We start from the raw sequence: 20696 nt of genomic DNA on the forward strand, positions 1-20696 counted from the left end.
GGGAGAAGCAGTCTTACTGCCCAGCAGGGAGCCCTATGCGGGGCTCGATCTCAGGACCCTGGGATCATGACCCGAGCCAAAGGCAGACACTTAATGGCTGAGCCCCCAGGGGCCCCATGCTTTGTTCTTAAGTAAGCTTTAATATAAACTGTATCAGTTCTTCTTAAAATAATTCTCAAGTTTGAAACTCTCTGTAAGGACAGCAGTGCAGTATGTGCCAGGACTTGTCCTACCAAAAAGATTGAGCTTAAGTGAAAACCCTGCTAACTCAGAGCAAAGGCCTGAGGAAGTGCCCCAGCCCAAGGCCCCTGGAGGCCTGGTGACAGCCAGTGACTCCTCAGCTTCTCCGAGGACCAGGAAGTTGCTGACCTGATCCTGGAGAAGCCTGTTATCCCTCAGAAGGAAGACTTGGTATTACAGACATACCACTTCAATCTGAAATCTAGACATTTGCTGCAATTCCCATTTAAGTTCAGTAAGGCTTTTTTTTTTTTCCCCCCTTAAAAAATTACCTCCAGTTTTGGGGCACCTGGGTGGCTCAGTGGGTTAAAGCCTCTGCCTTCGGCTCAGGTCATGATCCCGGGATCCTGGGATCGAGCCCCACATCGGGCTCTCTGCTCGGCGGGGAGCCTGCTTCCTCCTCTCTCTCTGCCTGCCTCTCTGCCTACTTGTGATCTCTGTCTGTCAAATAAATAAATAAAGATCTTTAAAAAAAAAAAAATTTACCTCCAGTTTTATAAAGAAGACTTTTTTTTTTTTTTTATTTATTTTTTTGACAGAGATCACAAGTAGGCAGAGAGGCAGGCAGAGAGAGAGGAGGAAGCAGGCTCCCTGCCGAGCAGAGAGCCCCATGTGGGGCTTGATCCCAGGACCCTGGGATCATGACCCGAGCCAAAGGCAGAGGCTTTAACCCACCTAGCCACCCAGGCGCCCCAGGAGACTAATTTTTATTAAGCTACACTAATCAAAACTAAGTAGGCTAATAACTAGATCTGAGAGACAAAATGGAGACCAGAAACACATTAAATGAGAATTTAATCTGTTAAAAAATATATATATACCTTTTTTTTTTTTTAAGGTTTTTATTTATATAATCACTACACTTAACATGGGGCTGAAACTCTTGATCCCAAGATCAAGAGTTCTGTGCTCAGGCACCTGGGTGGCTCAGTCAGTTGAGCTGCTGCCTTCGGCTTGGGTCATGATCCCAGGGTCTTGGGATTGAGCCCCCCCATCAGGCTCACTGTTCAGCATAGAACACCAACAGCGTGTAGCTGGGGTCATAGACCCAAGTTACCACAGGAACGAATAGTAACATAAATGATTTGTGAATATAAAGTGGGCCGTGTCTGGGGTAGTGGGATATGGTGAGGCAAACCAGAGAGGGTATAGGTCATATCCAAGGCTACCTCTTCTTTCCCACAGATTGTCACCAGGTGAAATTCTGCTCATGGTTACCATGGCTTCAGATTCTCCAGAGGAGGTGGAACTCTGGACTTTAATATGTTATCTTCTGATTTTTTTTTTTTTTAAGATTTTATTTATTTATTTATTTGACAGATCAGAAGTAGGCAGAGAGGCAGGCAGAGAGAGAGAGTGGAGGAAGCAGGCTCCCTGCTGAGCAGAGAGCTGGATGCGGGACTTGATCCCAGGACCCTGGTATCATGACCTGAGCCGAAGGCAGAGGCTTTAACCCACTGAGCCACCCAGGCGCCCCTATCTTCTGATTTTTAAAGATTGGCCGTTAATCCAAGTATCTTAAAAACTTATGTTTCATACCAGCACTTCATAAGCCAAAACATAGGTTATTAGTCATCAGACTTTACCCCTGGTTTCGAACATGTCCGGCAGGCCTACCAAGAGGCGACGTCAGGGCAGCAGGCCCGCCCAGTGTGAGAACCACAGCAAACCATTCTCCTGGCCTAACCCCAATCCTGGGAGTTCCCAGTTTTGAAAAATAGTGAGTCCTCAATGGAAACCAGCTGTGTGCGTGTCAGAAGCCACCTCCTCACTGGGCAGAAGATTGGGCAGAGGGACCCGGGAATGGCTCTGACTAGGCAGCTCTGCCACCCACTGAGAGTCTCAGCAAGCCTTCCTCCCGCCCCCCAGCACACCCCTAGTCACTGAAGGAAAGGGCAGAGTTTGTAAGCAGGCAGGTCACCCTTCTGTTGCTGGTTTGGTTCAGTGGAAGGAGGTCCAGCCGCCAGTGGCAAGTGCTCAGCAAGGGAACGCATGCTGCTGTCTCAGACAAACCTTCCCGGGCCCTGGCAGCTCTGCGGACTCACTTCCGCCGCGCCGTGCAGCTAGCATACCCGGGCCTCAGCATCTCTTACTCGAGGAAATAGGACTCTTTTCCTTCAGCTGCATCTCCTATGAAGTTCTCCGAGTCGTCCCCCCACACACACACACCACGCTGCCTTCCAGAAACAAAGAGCTGAGCGGAGTTACATAGCAGAAGGTGTACAGCTGCTGGCCTCTCCTCGGCCGGCGCTGTTTTCCTTTCTGCTCCCGCTCTTCCTGTTCCTTCTCCTGCCACCTCCCTTTTCCTACTACACGTGGAATGAGTTAAAAGGTTTTTTGTGTGCTTTATACCTTGTTTGGGTGCCGTACCATGTGACTGCTCCCTTGTTTTCTTATTGAATCATTGTCTTCCACCCTGAGAAAGGTTCTGTATTTGCTCAAAATAACGTTCAAAAGGAAGGTCAGGCAAATACAAATCCCTCTGATTTCCTCGGGCAGCCATAGCCAGAGATTTGGTTCCATTTGTCCATTCCCATCAAATCTGGGATCAGCCCCGTTTCCTTGATTCTCACCAGGAGACTGATTGGATTCCAAGCCAGCATCTGTTGGGGCTTCTGAGAACACAAAGCCATTCAGAAGTTCAGGGAAACAAAGCATGCCCTGTCATCCAGGCCTATTCTCTGGCTTAATTAACCAGCAAGGCCAGGAAGAATCTCTTCGTCCCTTCGTGGTTTGGAGAGAAGTCGCGTTTTATCCCTTAATGACTAGAGATTGCTTGGGAACCCAAACGAACTCTGTATGAGAACTAAAATGATGAATGTAACTTGCCTTCTGTGTTATCAAAATGAAGCCAAAAACATTCAGCCACAAGTCTTAAAAAGCAAGATGTCTTTTTAAAAAGAAGGGGAAGAAAAAGCAAACCACACTTTTCTGATTGGGGGGCAGAATGCAAAGCCACATGTTGACACAGAAGTGAGCAGACATTATTTTGCCGCGGAGGGAGGCATCCTAGTGCTTGACTGGGTCCGAACCCCCTGCAGCTGAGGGAGCGGCAGGGCTGGCACGGCATAGCTCAGTGGTAGACAGACGCCCTGGTCCTCTCCAGAGTCCCCTGGCCGTCTGGATTCAAGAAGTGGCGCAGAATTCTCAACAGCATTTTTTCTTCTTTAAACAGAAAACCAAGTCAGTGTTTATCTTGGGTGTTGGTGACCAGAAACTGCACAGAATTATTTTCCACAACTTCTTTGATTTTTGGATATAAAAGATTGTTCAATTCAAATAAAACCTTGGGGCTTTTACAACCAGTGTCCAGTTTGATACCATTACCGCCTAGCCACTTGGTAAGGAGACTTACTTATTTTTCCCAAGCCTACATTGAATCGAACGTGACATCGACCTGGGCTAATATATTTAATTCTGCAATAATTCTCTAAGGCAGATGTGTCATTTCACTTCTGCAAAGGCTGTGGTCCATAAACATAGCACGGGGCTCTAGCCACTGCTGCTTCTCTTGGCGTCTTTAAGGCACCCACCTGCCTTCTCCCGCCTGTGGCTCCAGTGCCACCCAGACTAGCCCAGGGCCCAGCGTCTCCCTGCCAGGGCTGGTTTGCAGAGGACACCGCACAACTCTGAGACCCGTGTCAGGAAAAGGAGGGCGTGTTGCAGGAATGGAAGGGAGAAGAGCTTTTCAGAGTGGGCCCAGGAGAGGCAGAAGGCCCATGGGAAAGGTAGACCAAAGGTGAAGTCATTAACTAGATTTTGGCTTCAACATTGCTTCCTTTTTTTTTTTTTTGTCTTGTCTTTTTTTTTTTTTTTTTTTTTCTTTTTTTTTTTTCTTTTTTTTCTTTTTTTCTTTTTTTTTAAAGTCAGCTCTATGCTGGAGCATGTGGGTGGCTCAATCAGTGAAGCTTCTGCCTTTGGCTTAGGTCATGATCCCAGGGTCCTGAGATTAAGTCCTGCTGAGCAGGGAACCTACTTTTCTCTCTTTTCTCTCTCTCTCTCTCTCTCTCTCTCTCTCTCAAATATATAAAATCTTAAAAAATAATAATAGTAATAAGTTCTGTACCCCATGTGAGGCTTGAACTCCTGACCCTGAGATCAGGAGTCACATGCTGTACCGACTGAGCCAGTCAGGCAACCTCTCTTTCCGTACCATTTTAAATGTACCTTCTACAAAAGAAACAAAGATGGTAATCTGAGTCCCCTGCCTCAGCATCTTATTTCGGGTCACTTATGACCGCTTCCCAGTCCACAGATGAGGAAAATGAGATTCAGGTCACTTGGTAAAAGTGGGATGCAAGCCCAGGTCTTGGACCAGATGTCAGCTCCCTTTACTCCAGAAGTCTCCATGCTCTGGAGTGACAGGTCACAAATTTGGCAGCTCACCAAGTAGGCGCCCATGGGGGTCCGGAGCCCAGGGAACCAGCTGGGCCTCCATAGCGGGGTGGGACCATCGCTGGACCCTTTCCCCATTGAGCAAGCTGTCGATGGTAGAAGGGGGGCCTGGCATCTCCAAAGCTTGACAGTGTGCTTGATCGGGTTTAGGTATCACTGAGGACTTTACCAAGGAGGGTGGCAGCATGTAAATATGTGTCATCTTCAGCAAATGCCAGAAGGCCCCAGGCTGAGTACTTGACCCTGACGGGAGTCCAAAGATGGCCACATTCCATGCTGCCTCCAGGTCCCCATGGGGGAGCTCTAGATGGAAAAGCATTTAAGTGCTGGGTCTCTGTGACCTGAGAGCCTGCTGTCCTTGCTGTCCTTGCGCCTCTCCAGCACCTCGTCCAGCACCCCCCACCCCCGCCCCGGGCCATTCCAGACCCCAGCTGCACAGCATGTGCCACTTTGGGCTGCGCCTCACCCTCCTCCCCCCCAATTTCCTGTTGCAGGGGGACAGCTGGAGCTGGGGGTTAGGGTCTGGTGTTGCTCGGCGATCTGCAGCCGATCTGGGAATAATTTGAAACTAAATCCTCAGTTCTTTGGAAGCCTTTTATGAAATCATTGCAAGTTTATTAACAACATCTGTGGCCACACATGACCTGGATCCCAGCCCCAACCCCACCCCCAAAATCACAGGAGGGGAAGCAGCAGTTGACTTGGAATTCCCAGTCACCTTTTTAAGGGGAGGAAAGTTAAATGAAGAAGAAAAGTCACCCATCCTTCCTCCGTAGTCGAAGGAGGCTGAACAGCAGGCTAGCCAGCCGCCAGCCATGATGATCAGAAATGAAGAAAATGGCTCAAAGGGACTTTTCAAAGCTTTGGCAAGAGCAGCCTGGGGCCAAGTGTTCACACATCTATTTTAGGGCCCTTCAGCCTGTGGTGGCGATCACTGTCAATGTCTGATTGGCAGAAACCTCCTCTTTCTCAAACCATTCGCAGCTTCTCCGTTTCCTCCTGTCCAGACCCTGCTGCTCAGGCGGAGCTGCAAAGCTTCCTTATTGCAGGGCGGGTTACAGAGTCCAGGTTTGGGCTGCTTTTTCTTAATTTAAATCTCTCTGGCGAACTCTACCTCACTTCCTGCCAGCGACTGCCGTGCTGAGTCTGTGTTTTGGAGAAGCCCGGCCCCTGCCATCAGCCTCATGCCCTCGCCGTGCTCCCTGCTGCCTCCATGTGAAGCAGGCGTGTCCAAGTCCTTCGAGTCAGGCCAACACTTTGTGTCCTGCTGAGCTCAAAGGAATTCAGGGAGAGGAAATAAAACCTTCTTCCTGTTAAGATGCAACCCACTCATTTCTTCCTTTAAAGTATTCTTCCAGATCCTGGGGGCAGTGAGACTCCACGCCCCATTCTGCTGTATTCCTTTATCCTCAGCACTGCATTTGGGGTGCACTGGCCCACCATGGGTGCTGTACTCATTCCCTTCACAGTCCTTGTTGCATCTGGTTGTGGTCTGTGGGCTCCCTGCCCAGAGTGGCCATGGGTAGTGATAAAAAGTGCTTAGGTGGTTCTCTTGCACTCTAGCCTGGTTTTTCGTTATACTCAGTCTTTTTTTTTTTTAAGATTTTACTTATTTATTTGACAGCCCAAGCAGGAAGAAGGGGTAAAGGGAGAGGGAGAAGCAGGTTTCCTGTTGGGCAGGGAGCCCAACGTGGGGCTCGATCCCAGGACCCTGGCATCATGACCTGAGCCACTCTGGTGCCCCCATTATACTCAGTCTTTTGAGACCCACTGTCCTGGGACATTCTGACCGCCAACTGGTGTCTGCTCCCTCCTCTTTCAGCCTAGCCTTGCTTATATGCACATTCCATGGATCCGTGTGGAAATTTTCACCAAGATTAGAAGGGGCAAGGAAGCATACAGAGAATGGAAGTTATCCAGGCCTACTGGATCCATCTTAAATCACATGCCAAAAGCCAGGTGGAGTACAGGAGGACGTATCACCCTTGTGTCCATTCACTAAGGCCTGTTGGGGTGCCCAGTGTGGTGACTACTGACAGAACCGTCTCTTCCTCCTGTGGTTCCCAGCCAGCCCACGTGGGCAGAGGCTGACGGGGAGCTTGAGTCTCAAGAGGGTCCATTTTGGCCTCCAACCCTGTAGAGGGCAGAGTAGGTAGAGGGGCGCTAACTGCCCAGGCACCCTGGGTGACGCGAGCCCAGAAGGAGCGGCAGGCTCTGTGCTGGTCCCAATAGCACTTCTCACAACTCCGTCATCTTAAGCATGTAACTGCATCTCAGAGCCTGTTTCCTCGCAGGTAGAATCTGTCACCCCCCCTCCATGGATGGGAGAGACACTTAGGGTGTGAACTAGAGCAAGACACAGGGAGGTGGGACCTGAGTGTGCAGAGCACAGCCTTCCAGAAGAGAACCTCGGGGTGGGGGGTGGGGTTTCTGAGTGAGGCAGGGATACAAGCACAGGCAGTGGGAAGTGGGCCAGAATGTTCCCAGGAGTTCTCTCTGGAAAGAAATTACTGGTCACTTTTTTATTTGGGTGTTGTTAAACTTTTTCTCCCAAAATTGATTTAATGTATATGAGAATCAAAAACACTGGTCCTTTGTTGCAGAAAGAGAAAATTCTGTGGAACACTGTGATATGCAAGTAAGTTGGTAGCCTCACGAGAAAGCATGTCAGGCAGGGAAATGTAGAAGTGTGTGTTCCCACTCTGGAGAGGGACTAAGAACAGCAGCCCAGTCAGAGGCAACAGGAGACCCTACCACTGTGAGCCAGTAAGTCCTTTTGGGCCTCAGTGGTAGACCCTGGCCTGCACCTTGGCTTTCTGGCTCAGAGGTGAGGTTTGTGGGCCCTGGAGCTCCTGGCTCCGTCTGGGTGAGAAGACAGGAGGTGGTAAGAGGGATCTGCTGGCTTTGTCTCAAAGGCCTGGTGCCAGGGGAAGCCAGTCAGACACTGACGAATGGATCTTTTTTAAGGGATGATATGTGCATTTCTGGGTGAGCTGACCAAGAAAAGAATTCCTTAAAAATTTCCAGGGAAGTGACCCTCTTCTCTGCTGTGTTGGCTGTTCATCCTCTTGAATGGAGGCGTTTTGTTTTGCCCTATTCTCTTGTATTTAGTGGAGAAAGGAGATTTCGGAGTTCTGCCCATCCCAGAGAGAAGGAACCCTCTTGTATTTCAAGGAGGATAAGATGAACTCATTCTAGAACAAGGCAGGGCCTCTGATGGTGTTCAGGGCAGGGTGGGCAGAGTTCCAGGGGCCTTGCAGTCCCTGCTGCAGAAGCTCCAGTTCAGAAACCTGGGGTTTATGTGGTTAAGAGCTCCAGCCTCCAGAGTGGAAGGCCTGGGTTTAAACCTCACTGTGCTTCCGTTTCCACATCTGTAATATGGGAATTAGCTAATAGGGTCTAACTCGTGGAGCTGTTAGGAAGATTCAGTCTCTGTGAAGTGCTTACAGCAGGAGCTGGCACATAGTAAGCCCTCAGCAAACATTAGCTTCCGTTCTTGCTGTCGCTGAGCCTGGCACTTTGTAAAAGGGAGATCATCTGCTTCTCATGTAAAGCTGCTGTGAATGGGCTCCAGGTCAGGTTGTGGAGCGTAACAGGGTCCTCAAGCCCAGCTCTCTGGAGCCCCAGAACGGGAGTTCTTCCCACCGCGCCAGCTGTCTGTCCATTAGGAAGCCAGTGCTGCTTGAAGATAAGACTTGCCACGGCCAGTCGCCCCAGCTTGCCTGGATTTCCTGTGGGTGACTCAGCCCCTTCCGGGGGTGCTGGAGGTCAGGTACTTCGGCGACCTGGCCACTGCACCCGGCTCTCTCATCTGCTTTCCTCCTATTGTTCCCTGCTTCCAGCAGCCTAGGTGTGTCCTAGATTGTGAGTGGCAAGCCTTTTTTGCAAGTGTCCTCGTTCACCATGAACGGTGACACTTGGGGCTCCTAGAATGTTTCCTGAGGGAACACACCTTCAGAAAGGCCTCGGAGCCCATCCGTCCCTCAGCCCAAACCCAAAGGGACCAGTCTTCGTGTTTTATCTCAAAGTAACTCTAAAGCTTGCCACATTCACTCTTTTTGTTAACGTTACCTTTTTTAGTTATGGTAAAGTATGTATAAAATTTCACTCTTGACTTGAGGAGCTTTAAATGCTTAAGAGAAATTGCTTGGGAAGGAACCCCTGCCCTGGATGAAATAAGAAATCTTCACCTTAGAGTCGAACACATTTAGCTAAAAATGTAACTTAAAAATACATATATTAAAAAGTGTTTTCATTGTTAGTTTCTAAATAGTGTCCTGTGACTCCAACCAGTCAGAGGAAGTTGAAATCTGAACCATCTGACCCTTATTCTAGCTGCAACTGACGGTTTACTCAGTGGCCCTAATTAACAGAGGAAGCCAGGCACCTGCCCCATGAAGAAGCCACAGAGGCAAGTGTTGGGACATCTCCCAGTCTCTCCACTCTTTCTTGAAGCTTCTAGTCTTTTTTTTTTTTTTTAAGATTTTATTTATTTATTTGACAGACAGAGATTACAAGTAGGCAGAGAGGCAGTCAGAGAGAGGAGGAAGCAGGCTCCCTGCTGAGCAGAGATCCCGATGCGGGGCTCTATCCCAGGACCCTGGGACCATGGCCTGAGCCGAAGACAGAGGCTTTAACCCACTGAGCCACCCAGGGGTCCCGAAGCTTCTAGTCTTTCTAAAATCTTTATTTCTGCTGTTTTCCATGAACTTCCTGCCTTTAATAGTGAGTGATCTGTGCCAAGTCCTTTACCTACTTGAGCTCATTCCATCCTTACAACAGCCCATTTTACAGATGAGGTATCAAGATGGATGTTTTAACTCGCTTAGTGGGAGATACCACAGAGCCCCTGCTCTCCCACCTGACAGTTCTCTGGGTCACTCCCCCTGCCCCCATTAAAAATCTTTTTGTCCTGGACCGTCCACTGGCACCAAAGTGAAGAGGTTTGTCAGCTCCTCCTCCTCTAGATAATTGATAGAATGTATCTCTACAGACAGAGACCTTCAGACTGTGCCCACCAACCCGTACTGAGTTCTCAGAGCCCTTTGCATCAGTTGGCTTAGTGGTTCCGTTGTAGAGGACTCCATTCCCTCGTTTGGAGTGTTCACAGAGAGACTGGACGACCGGGCCTTGGGGTTTTTAATGGAGAATTTGGCATATGTTAACCTGAGAGACAGACATGGTGCCCCCGAGGGTTTCTTTCGGCACCTGGCAGTTCTCTCCTCTTCCTCCTGCCTTGCTCAGAACACCTGGCAAGGTGAGGCTGAGAAAGATTCGTGTGTTAAGAATTTCCAAATGTCGGGGCACCTGGGTGGCTCAGTGGGTTAAAGCCTCTGCTTTCGGCTCAGGTCATGATTCCAGGGTCCTGGGATGGAGCCCCGCATCGGGCTCTCTGCTCAGCAGGGAACCTGCTTCCCTTCCTCTCTCTGCCTGCCTCTCTGCCTACTTGTGATCTCTGTCTGTCAAATAAAAAAAAAAAATCAAAAAAAAAAAAAAAAAAAGAATTTCCAAATGTCAGAAAGAATGTGGAATCTAGAGACAACGGAGTTCAGTCTGTCGTTCAGCACCTGAGGGTGGGAAAATGTCCGTGAATTTAACAGGGCCTCTGCTATTGCCCACAGAGCCTCCGGCCCCCAGCAATTCTGTCCTACAATTTTTTTTTTTTTTTTAAGATTTTATTTATTTGTTTAACAGACAGAGATCACAAGCAGGCAGAGAGGCATGCAGAGAGAGAGAAGCAGGATCCCCGCCAAGCAGGGAGCCCGACATGGGGCTCAATCCCAGGACCCTGAGATCATGAACTGAGCCGAAGGCAGAGGCTTAACCCACTGAGCCACCCAGGCGCCCCTGTTCTAAGATTTTTTTATCTACCAAAGGGAATATTACGTAACTATTTACTCATTCCATCAGTGGGACTTTTAGTCTTCTTGTCAATCAGAAGTCTAACCAGCAAACTTAGAACAGTGTCTGGCACTAGCAGGTGTCCAATACACGCTGATTTGAAGGCTGCTCCCGACTCTCGAGTCCTTGAGGTTCGGAACTGTGTGGTGAAGTCCCTGGCCGCTGTCTTGGCAGCGCCCTTAATAACACGTTAAGTAAACGTCCCCACTGCCCATCGCACAGGTGGGACCCCCATGCCCTCCGCTGTCCAGGGAGGGTGCTCTCTCCAGCTCAGATGCTCTTTTCAGGGGTCCTCCATTCACATCTCCCAAGTTTGCTGGGTGCCATCAGTTGGTCAGAGCCTCAGGTCAGTGTGAAAAATCGAGCTGTCACTGAAACCGCTCCAAGCCAGGACACACCTGGCCATGGGGGGAAGCTCCAATGCCTTGTCTAGGAAACACCTCCTCGAGTGTGGGGACTGGCTCTGCCCTCTGGCCCCCGTACTGTGCACCAGTGCCCTCCTCACACTTCCTCCCAGTGTGACTGCTCCTAACTCACGGAGAAGCAGCTGGAAGACCCCAGGAAACGAGCCTGTCGGTTGTTCAGTTCAAGTCCACGCAGTTGGTGATGTTCCACTCCGTTCAGCTCACTCTTAAACTGCTGCGCCCTTCCTCCCACATGCGGGTCCCTGCCCCAGCCACCATTTGACTGTCAGGACACCACTCCTTCTGTAGCCTGCCAGTTACCTAGAAGCTAAAGGCCAGCTTCAGGGCTCAGCTGGCCCGAGTAGACCTTTGTCCTTCTTGAGGTCACAGAATCAGTAAGATTCTGTTGGGCTTTGCACAAAAGGGTGTGGAGCTCCTTGTTGGTAGACTCTAGATCTGAAACTCCTCCGGCCCTGCCCGCCCCAGACCCTTGGGTTATCAGTCTTCCCACCCCGAGCTGCAGAAGATTCTCTCTCTGCTAACTTTGCAGCTGAACGAACAAAGCAGGCTCTCGCCCCTCCCCAAGGTGGCCACCACCGTGCACAGTCCCACTCCTCAGCCACGGCCTTTCAGGTGGGCTTCCTCATGGGAGCCTCACCCAGTGATGAAGCAAGGAATCTACTTTCTGGGTCTGGAAGTGAGTCGTCTGCTGACTAGCAGCTCTCTGGCGTCCCCGGGCTCCCAGTGGGGTCCCAGCATGGCATGGAACTGCTTGGGGCAAGCTCACCATCTTGTTGCTTTTCCTCTAGGAGGACGATGAGAAGCTGATTGAGGAGATCCAGAAGGAGGCTGAAGAGGAGCAGAAGAGAAAGAATGGAGGCAAGTGCTCCCCCGGCGCGGGCCCCATGCCCGGTGCTCTCCATGTGTGGGGTGGGGGGGCAGGCTTCATGGCTGGCCCTCTGCCCAGCCGGGGACCACCCAGGCATCCATCCTGCTTCCCATGGGAGAGGCTGTGAAAGCGTAGGAGTGTTTCAGCATCCCCCTCATGGTCAGGAGGTCCCAGGGGATGAGTTTGAGTTTAGGGGGTAGACACCACCCTTGCCTCTCTGAAGTCACAAAAGAATGAAGTGGAGTTTCTGGGAGTCCCTAGGCCCTGGCTCTGAAGGAAAGTCATGGAATCCACCACTTTCCAGGGTGATCACTGAGCTAATGCTTGGTCGGACAGCTGAGGGGGGTTGGTGCGCATACACGCGTTAATCAGCCTTATTTGGCCCGGCCACCCCTTCTGTGTCCATAGGTAAGAATGATGCTGAAGGTCAGACAGTCCTGGCCTGCCCTCATGCTGTGGGCTCTCCGCTAGGGCCAGGTGGGACTGAGCAGGATATGCAGCCCTGGTCCCAGCCCACATGCAAGCACAGTTGGTTTTGTTTTCTCTACTAAATCCCATCTCCTGTTCAGAGAACACCTTCAAACGCATCGGGCCCCCCTTGGAGAAGCCTCCAGAGAAAGTCCAGAGGATCGAAGCCCTGCCGAGGCCTGTCCCGCAGAACCTGCACCAGCCGCAGATCCCCCCCTATGCCTTCGTGCACCCGCCCTTCCCCCTGCCGCCCGTCCGGCCCATGTTCAACAACTTCCCTCTCAACATGGGCCCAGTCCCAGCGCCCTACGTGCCCCCTCTGCCCAATGTGCGTGTCAACTATGACTTCGCTCCCGTCCACGTGCCACTGGAGCACAACCTGCCTATGCACTTCGGCCCGCAGCCACGGCATCGCTTCTGACAGCTCTGTGTCCTGCGTCCTCCCTGGAGCCCCGCCACTGAGCAGCCCAGCCTGTGCAGGGCCAGGGTTCTGTAGATTCCCCGCCTCGCCCCCAAGGCCATGCCTTCAGAGTAGGGATCATGCACTTGGCTCTCAAAAGGATAGGCTGGCTTTTTTCCTGCTCCTTCCTGGGAAGGGCTATTGTCCCTTGAAGAGCGGCCGGCAGGCCAGTGCCCTCAGGTGCCTGTAAAAGGATCGGTCTGGCACTTGCTGGACCAGAGAGTAGGGCCTCCTTAGAGAGTTCCACTGTCCAGGCCACAGTGCAGGGACCCTCACCACAAGGTAGCTCGTCTCTGCTCTGTCAGTCCTGTCCCTGCAGACAGAGATGAGGGAAGTGTTTGGGTCCGTCCCCTCCCCCTGGCAGACCTCAGAAGTCTCTCAGTTAACCACGTAGGCCTTCCTTACTGCAGTACAGTCTGATTCTTGATAAAGCTGAAGTCTCAGTTGGAGGGAGTCTGGAGTTTGGAGAGAGCTGAGCTGTCTGAACCATGTTGTGAAGGCTGGGCTCTCCCCCTGCCCCCACCCCAGTACTGCAGCCCATCCAGAATGAGTACACCCTGCTGCTTCAAGCCAGTTGGTCCCAGTGAGGCGGTGGCAGAGCCATGTCCCCAGGCCTGGGAGCACCGCTCAGGATGGGGAGGCTGCAGACTTTATCTCTCAAATCCAGAACCCCAGGCCGCCACCACCATGACTATTCTGGTCTCTCTTGTCCTTGGCCCACTCCGATGAGACCACAGAGAGCCATCTCATGCTATCAGTTCTGTTTTGTAGTTTAAAGAAATATTTGCCATTTACTCACTTTGAACTTACTGGGTTTTCTGTGGCCTGCTAGAGTTTCTCTCGTTCAGTCTCTGGAAAGTCAAATCTGTTTTCCCATGCCAGGCGGCCAGTGAGGGCTGGATGGTCCTGAATCTTGCCAAACAAAAGGTCCTTTTGAGGCGCCTGTGACAGGCTTGGTGGCTTTCCCAGGCAGCCCAGTTACTGGTAATGAGCAGCTTCTCCCCGGAGGTTTGGTGGTAGCAGTGGGTTTCCACAGGGGGACAGGAAGACCCAGACTACACCCAGCATCCGCTCATGGAGCTGCCCTTGCCCAAGGCCAGGTGAGTCTAGCTCTGAGTCGGCATGGGAGTCCCTGCCCCTTCCCACTCACCTTTGCCCGTTCAGCCCCAGCCCACCTGAGGCTCTGCCCCATCACTAGCCTCCGCTGTACAGAGCAGAGGCCTCTGCAGGAGCGACCCTGCCTGACCCAGTGTTGGCCTCTGTCACTGCTGCTGTATCTCTGATGGCTGTGGGGTTCCCGGAAGTTCCCAGCACCTGTGCACAGACCGCAGTGGGATGAGCCTACAGGCCGTGCCCCAGGACCATGCATTCTTGTGCATAGGCACCCACTGCCATCTATTTCTCGTGTATTTCGAGGATTAAAATGGGCGGAAATCTGCTAAGTTGCCTGTTCTTTGTCCTGCTTTTCCTCCAGGGAGGACTTTGCAGAGTCCTCTGCATGTGGGGCAGAAAACCAGGAGGGGCCTGCATGGCTGGGAGCCTGTGGCAGTCCCTTGGGAGAGCCCGGGGGTGCCCTATGGAGCACGGTGACAGGTCTGAGTACCTTTATAGCATGGTCCCTGTGCATCCCCAAGGCAGCAGGGGTCTCAGAGCAGTTGAGCTTCTAGTGGACATCCCACCAAGTAGACACACCAAAACCTCCTGGGCCCCCTGGCACAGTTGATCCAAGGAGGAAACCAGCCAGGGCACAGGGCTTCATGAGGTGCTTTGGGCAGCTGAAGGGACACACCCCAGGTGGGCGGCATGTGAAGGCCCCCTGGCACAGGAAGAGGCAAGAATGATTGCTTCCCCCCAAGGCCAAACTGAAGACTTGTCCTTTGAGATGAATTCGGGCTGTTTGTAGCCACAAACAGCTGCTAGGGAACCACGGGTGCCCAGTTTCTGATGATCCCCCTCGACCTGGACTGTGGGGCAGGTCCCAGGCCTGCAGCAGCACAGTTGCTGTTTGGGGGAAGGTCGTTGCCACAAGTTTGATGCTAGCATGACGTCCCCCACCTGTCTGTGAAGTGACTATCCAGGTGCCTGTGTTCCAGAGGACCCCAGGCTTCTTGAGAAATAGCCTGCACTAGTGAGAGTTCAGGGGAGAGGGGACCTTAGTACTCTGACCAGCCAGCAAATGGCTGCAAGGTGTGATGACAGGAGACCCACAGAGACTAGCCAGTCACAGGGACAAGGCAGGAATCCCAGAGGCAGCCTGGCACCTTTCCCTCTCTGGGCCACAGTGTTTGCTCCCCCAAGCCAGAGACTGCCCAGCGACAGTCCCACTCTACTTGCCTTAAACTGAAGAGAGGAATCTAGTATTTGCACTTAGCAAAAGATTTTAAAACTTAAAAAAAAAAGTGTGCATGACCTGTCACTTTGTATAAAAATAGCAAAAATGATTAGTTTATTAAATTTTTTTTCTGTACCTTCTGGTAGTAAAAATACATCAAAATAATTCTGTTTAAACTACTGTGTGTAAAAAGCCTGTATCATATGTAACTTGGACTTTTTGTAAATAAATGTTTGTGCACTACACTCCCTCTGGTTTCATCTGTCCACACGGCACAACCAGGCAGGCTCTGCCACCCCCACGAAGTTACAGGGGCTGCACACACAGGCGGCAGATTCCTAGGGAGTGATTGGGCCTATGAAGCCTCCACTCCCCAGGACCGGATGTCAGCTGCCGCTGGAGAGCTGCGGGGAGAAGTGAGACCCCCATCTCCCTTCCCCTGAAGGAAGATCCGGTGATGTCTCATGCCAACCCTGCTTGGGTGGCTTTTTGTTGTTGTTCTTTGGCACAGAATCCCCTTCCAGAAAACGTGATTCTACACTTTTCAAAACGGGACTTATTTTTCTCCCTTTGCAATCTCGGAGTGCCCTCTGGGTCTGATTGGTTCTCTTTGTGCCATCCTGATGGAAAATCTGGGGGCTTCGCACTTTCTGCCACCCTCTTGGTTGTTTAACCCTCTTGGATGTTTCAAAGGATGTATTTTCCAGGAGCAGAGTTGTGCATAAAAGGGACAGGGGTGTGTATTTCTATGGCTTTTGCAAGATTCCTCGCCAGATTTCCTTGACCAAACAGTGTCAACCCACCTGCCCTGGGCTGTGTCCTCACCTTTTGCTGGCATATCTTTGTCACCACAGTCCCTCGGTCCCTCGGCTGTCCTAAGAATCGTCTCCTGGAATCCGACCTCATGGGGACACTAGAATGGACACATTTTCCTTTAGAGGGAACTGCTGTTTAAGTCAGGTGCCTTTGTAATTGTCCTGCCCAAACTCACTTTTCCATCCTTAAAGTGATGTATACGTGTACACATTGGCCAATTATACATGTTTTAAAACAGAAAATTTGAAAATACAGAAAAGCATCAGTTCAAAAGTGCTTTGTTACCCAAAGGTAACTACTGATAATATATACTTTTTTTAAGATTTGTTTATTAGCACGGGGGAGTGGGGAGGGGACAGAGAGACAATCTCAAGCAGACCCCATTGATTGCAGAGCCCGACGCAGGGCTCGATCTCATGACCCTGAGATCATGACCTGAGCTGAAGTCAAGAGTTGAATGCTTAACCCACTGAGCCACCCAGGTGCCCCTACTGATAATATTTTTTTGATGCATTTCCTTCCAGGTTTTCCTGCTCTGTGGTATATATAATGTCTCCCCAACCAGTAAACCAGACACGCAGGTTTGTACCCTATCATGAGCTTTAGCAAGGTATGAGCAATTTCTTCCAAAATATGATTTTTAATTAGCTCCTCCTTCTAGAGCCTTCTTGCCGCAGGCTTGTAAGCTTTCTGTTTGGACTTCTTAATCACCTTCTACATACCGGCCCACAGCTGCCCCTGTCCTGCCAGTTGTTCTTTGTTCTCATGACCCCTAGGGGTACACAGCCCCACCCAAAGCCCCAACTGTGGGTCTTCCCTCCCAGGATTTAGTCGGAAGTGACTCCTCTCCTTGCTTCTTCCCCCTTCATCAGTACGCCTTGGCAAAGACAGCCCAGAACTGATCAGCAGCTTGACTTTGCCCTAGACGATGCCAGTTAAGACCCTCACTAGAGGGGCATGGAGCCAGCACAGGCTGTCGCCAGGGTCACCAGGATCACTGGGACCTGCCTCTTCCCTAAGTGGGGGTGGTGCACTGGGCCCGAGGCCATCCTGTGGCTCCTGCAGGTGCAGCGCTGTGGGGCCCCAGGGAAGGTCACTGAAGCCAGCTGCTTGAAGCCAAGTGGGGATAATTACAGCACCTTTTCATCAGGCTAAGAGAATTCAAGAAAGCCAGAAAAGAGCTTGAAGTCTCTCACGTGATAAGAGTTGTTGGGTTCCCTTGCTGCTGCCCTCTGGCATCCACTCCCAGAGGCTATCCCAGGTTCAGACCCAGGCACATCCCCTGGGCAGCTGCCCCTCACCACCCCACAGGTCCAGTCCCCCCAACCCACCTGCCCTCGTCCTCGTCCGTGGTGCATCTGGGGCTACGCTGAGCCCCACGCAGGAATCTCAGGCACACGTGCGCCACGCAGCCATGTGTGTGCACCCAGTGGGAGCTGCCTGGGCTGGACTCAACACTCCATGGGGCAACAAGAGGCCTCTGGGCACGGAACATGGTAGGGGTGGCCCGGGTGCTGGGAAGGCAGAGATTGGGGCCCCAGCCTAGCTCCTTGTCCAGGTCCGGGGCTGGACCGCATGCAGGCTGCAGGGCCAGCGATGCTGGTGGTTCCCAGGAATCTGCATTTTCAACAGCTCGTCAGTGTAGGGATCACTGCAGATCCTTGGCGGAGTCCTGGGGCAGGAGGTTTGGGAGGCAGAGGGATGCCTACAGGTGGGAGCCCGACAGGCGGGAGCACATCTGGGAGGGTTCCAGAGAGACCCAGGGGAGCTGGCCGCAGGTGCCAGCTCTTGGACTTGCAGAGAGAGGAGGACCATGCTGCCACTCAGCGCTGGTAAGGGCAGCAGGTGGAGCAGGGGGCCAGGGCGCTCTGGGGCCCAAGGGCGGAGGCCATGTCTTCCATCCCGATGGGTGTGTTTGTCCAAGAGGTGTCCCACGGCAGACCCAGCCCTGAAGGCCTGGGGATGGCACAGCGAGCCAGGCTGGGACCCTGAGGGCCACCCTGATGACAGAACAGGTGGAGGGCAGCCAGGGCAGCAGAGGAAAACTGTGGGCTTGGGAGAGCTGGTGCCCCCACGGGAGAACCTGGTGCTGGGCTGCAGTGCCCACCTGCAGGCATTCTCGGAGCTTCCCCGGAACCTTGTCTCGGGCCCTCCGGTTCCTCTGGGTGCCTGGGAGCAGCACCCTGTGTCCTTCCCCTCTTCCAGCGCCACCTCCCCCCTGCTTCTCTGGCCTCCCATCTCCTGCTGAATAAGACCACAGCCCACGGAGCACCTGCGTGACTCAGGCGGTTGAGCATCTGCCTTCAGCTCAGGTCATGATCTCAGGATAGAGACCCGCATTTGTCTCCCTGCTCAGCAGGGAGCCTGCTTCTCCCTCTCCCTCTCTCAAATAAACAAATGTCACCTTTAAAGGGGGGGAGCACAGCCCCCAGAGGCAGCTTGGGAAGCCCGGAGATGCTGCTTCGGACAGCGCTGCAGGTTCATGGGCTCAGCCAGTCCACTCCGCTGCTCTCAGCTGGGGTTCAGCTGAGACTGCAGCCCCCAGATGGCCTCCGCAAGGGCTGCTCTGCCCTGGCCTCCCATCGCTCCTGGGCCGAGCTTCCCTCCTGCAGTGCCCAAAGTGGGCACAGCAGCCATCCGCGTGCATCCTTCCCGGCCAGACCCAGCCACGGGCCACCCGGACGGGGGAATCCCTTGCCTCCCAAGCAGAAACGGGACCACAAACCACCACTCCCAGTTTGAGCAGCGTTCACGGCCTGGGGGTGGTACACCTGTGCCCAGGACGTCACCACAAGGAGACCAGGGCCGCAGCCGTCCGAGGGGACTCTCGGTGTCTCCTTTCTCTCCCTCAAGTCTCGTTCTCCCTCTCTCTCTCTCTCTTTCCTCCTTTCTATCCAGATTGAGGCCACTTAACCAAAAAATACCCATGATAGAAAACCAGAAAAACCGAACTGGAACAGAAGCAAAGCAACAGTATTAAAAGAGCACAGCGCAGGAAGTGGGGCTCTGAAGCCAGGTGGCCTGGCCCCCTTCCTGGCCACTCACATGGAGAAGCACATGAGTTGTAAGGGTTACCGTGGCCATGGGTTGAACATGTGCCCCTAGCTCCAAAGAAGACAGCTCCGCAGGCAGCACACGTCTCCATGATCTGCTGGAGGCCCAGGAGGGGCAGCCCCAGGCCCTGATGGGCTTTGGGGGGCCACCTGCTGGGGCTCTGGGGAGGCCTGGGCCTGGGCACTGAGTGGGCGACCCGGATGGCTCCCCACAGGGTGCCCTCACCTGCTCAGCCTCAGACCTCTGGCGACTCTGACGCCACCTCCCCCACAGACATCTCCTTTCTCTTGCCTCTGATGGGGAACAAGGCCAGAAAGGAGGCCTGGAACATTCTGGAGGCCAGGAACACTGAAGAACGTGCAGGCACACAGTTCCTGCCCGCAATGCTGTTTCCCAGCTGTGAGCCACGGCCCAGGCCTCTGTGCCTCTCCTCCCGAGAACAGTGTCCAAGAGGGCCGCCTCCCCAAAGCACCGAGAGCACCATTCTGCTCGGCTCTGCATCTCTGGCACCCAGTTGGGGCCCGGGGTGCTCAGGAAATAGTTGTTGGAAGGGGGTCTGCAGGACACTCAGCGAGCTACTGGAGGCGAAGACACAGTGTGACCTGTGGAACCACACAGATGTCAGCTTAATTGTGTTTGGAATCCAAAAATGTGAGCGACTGCTTTCTCCACCTGTGTCCTGGGGGGCAAGTCCCCTGCTTGCTGGAGCCTCAGTTTCCCCAGCTGTAAAAGGGAAGGGTTGGGCTGGGTAGCCTGAGTGGTAGAAGCCTGGCAGAGACTGGGGACCTCCCTACATGGAGGAGACAGACCTGAAAACTTGGGGACACCGAGGACCCACAGGGCAGAGGCGTGAAGGAGGAGGAAGCAGCCAGACAGGCCACTCGGGGTCTGCAAACGGGGACCTTGTGGGGAGGCCCTGGGGCCAGGTGCGGAGCAGCCGGTCACAGCATGGGCCACTGTGGAGCCCCTCTAGGCCCACCTGTAGCTGCAGGGACCAGCGGCTAGCTCTTGGAGGAGACTTTATCCGGGGCCCTGGGAGAAGTGTCGGCTTTTATTTACATCCCCCCAAATCTGCCAGCCGTGCTCCGGGGAATAAGGATGCCAGGTGGCAGGGGGAAGAGGTGGAGAGGCCCCGCCCAGCTTAGGTGCTCCCCATTAGCACAGACTCACCCACAAGTGACTCTTGCACTCCTGATCTATGCAGCACCCTCGCTCTCACCTCAGCCTGGCAAGAAGCTTCCAGAATGATTCCATCCAGGAGGGGGAGAACGTAAAGACACACTCATCCACAGCTGGGTGGGGGTGGGAGGGTCTTTGGGGAGGCAGTCCGGCCCCATCTATCAAAACCTCAAGTGACTTAAGAATTGCCCTTCCTTGAGCACCTGGGTGGCTCAGTTGTTAAGTGTCTGCCTTCGGCTCAGGTCATGATCCCAGGGTCCTGGGATGGAGCCCAGCATCATGCTCCCTGCTCAGCAGGAAGCCTGCTTCTCCCTCTTCCACTGCCCCTGATTGTGTTCCCTCTCTTGGTGTCTTTGTCAAATAAATAAATAAAATCTTTTAAAAAAAAAAAGAATTGCCCTTCCAGATATTTCCCCAAGAGTCTCATAAAGTGTCTCCTTCCTGCCCACTGTTGTTCTATTCAGCAGCATACGCCACTCAGAACGAGGGAGAATGGACGGGAGTGTCCATGACTGGTGCACTGACTAGATCGGATGGCTAAGGACAGAGTGGACCTCG

General features: G+C 52.8%; 1 protein-coding gene across 3 annotated transcripts in view; it reads left to right on the forward strand.

Moving 5' to 3' along the window:
* The window catches only part of LOC111145640 (ring finger protein 216), a 143133-nt gene extending 127956 nt beyond the window's left edge, over positions 1–15177 (forward strand). For all 3 annotated transcript variants that reach the window (XM_022500688.1, XM_022500687.1, XM_022500689.1), the window contains exons 16-17: positions 11750–11819; positions 12399–15177. In XM_022500688.1, the coding sequence (XP_022356396.1) occupies positions 11750–11819; positions 12399–12718 (390 nt within the window). In that variant the 3' untranslated portion in view covers positions 12719–15177. The remainder of the gene's footprint in view (positions 1–11749; positions 11820–12398) is intronic.
* Positions 15178–20696: the final 5519 nt, after the last annotated feature.

This window comes from Enhydra lutris, unplaced genomic scaffold (assembly GCF_002288905.1).
Source record: "Enhydra lutris kenyoni isolate GAN:26980312 unplaced genomic scaffold, ASM228890v2 scaffoldscaffold13, whole genome shotgun sequence".
In the NCBI taxonomy this organism is placed as follows: Eukaryota; Metazoa; Chordata; class Mammalia; order Carnivora; family Mustelidae; genus Enhydra; species Enhydra lutris.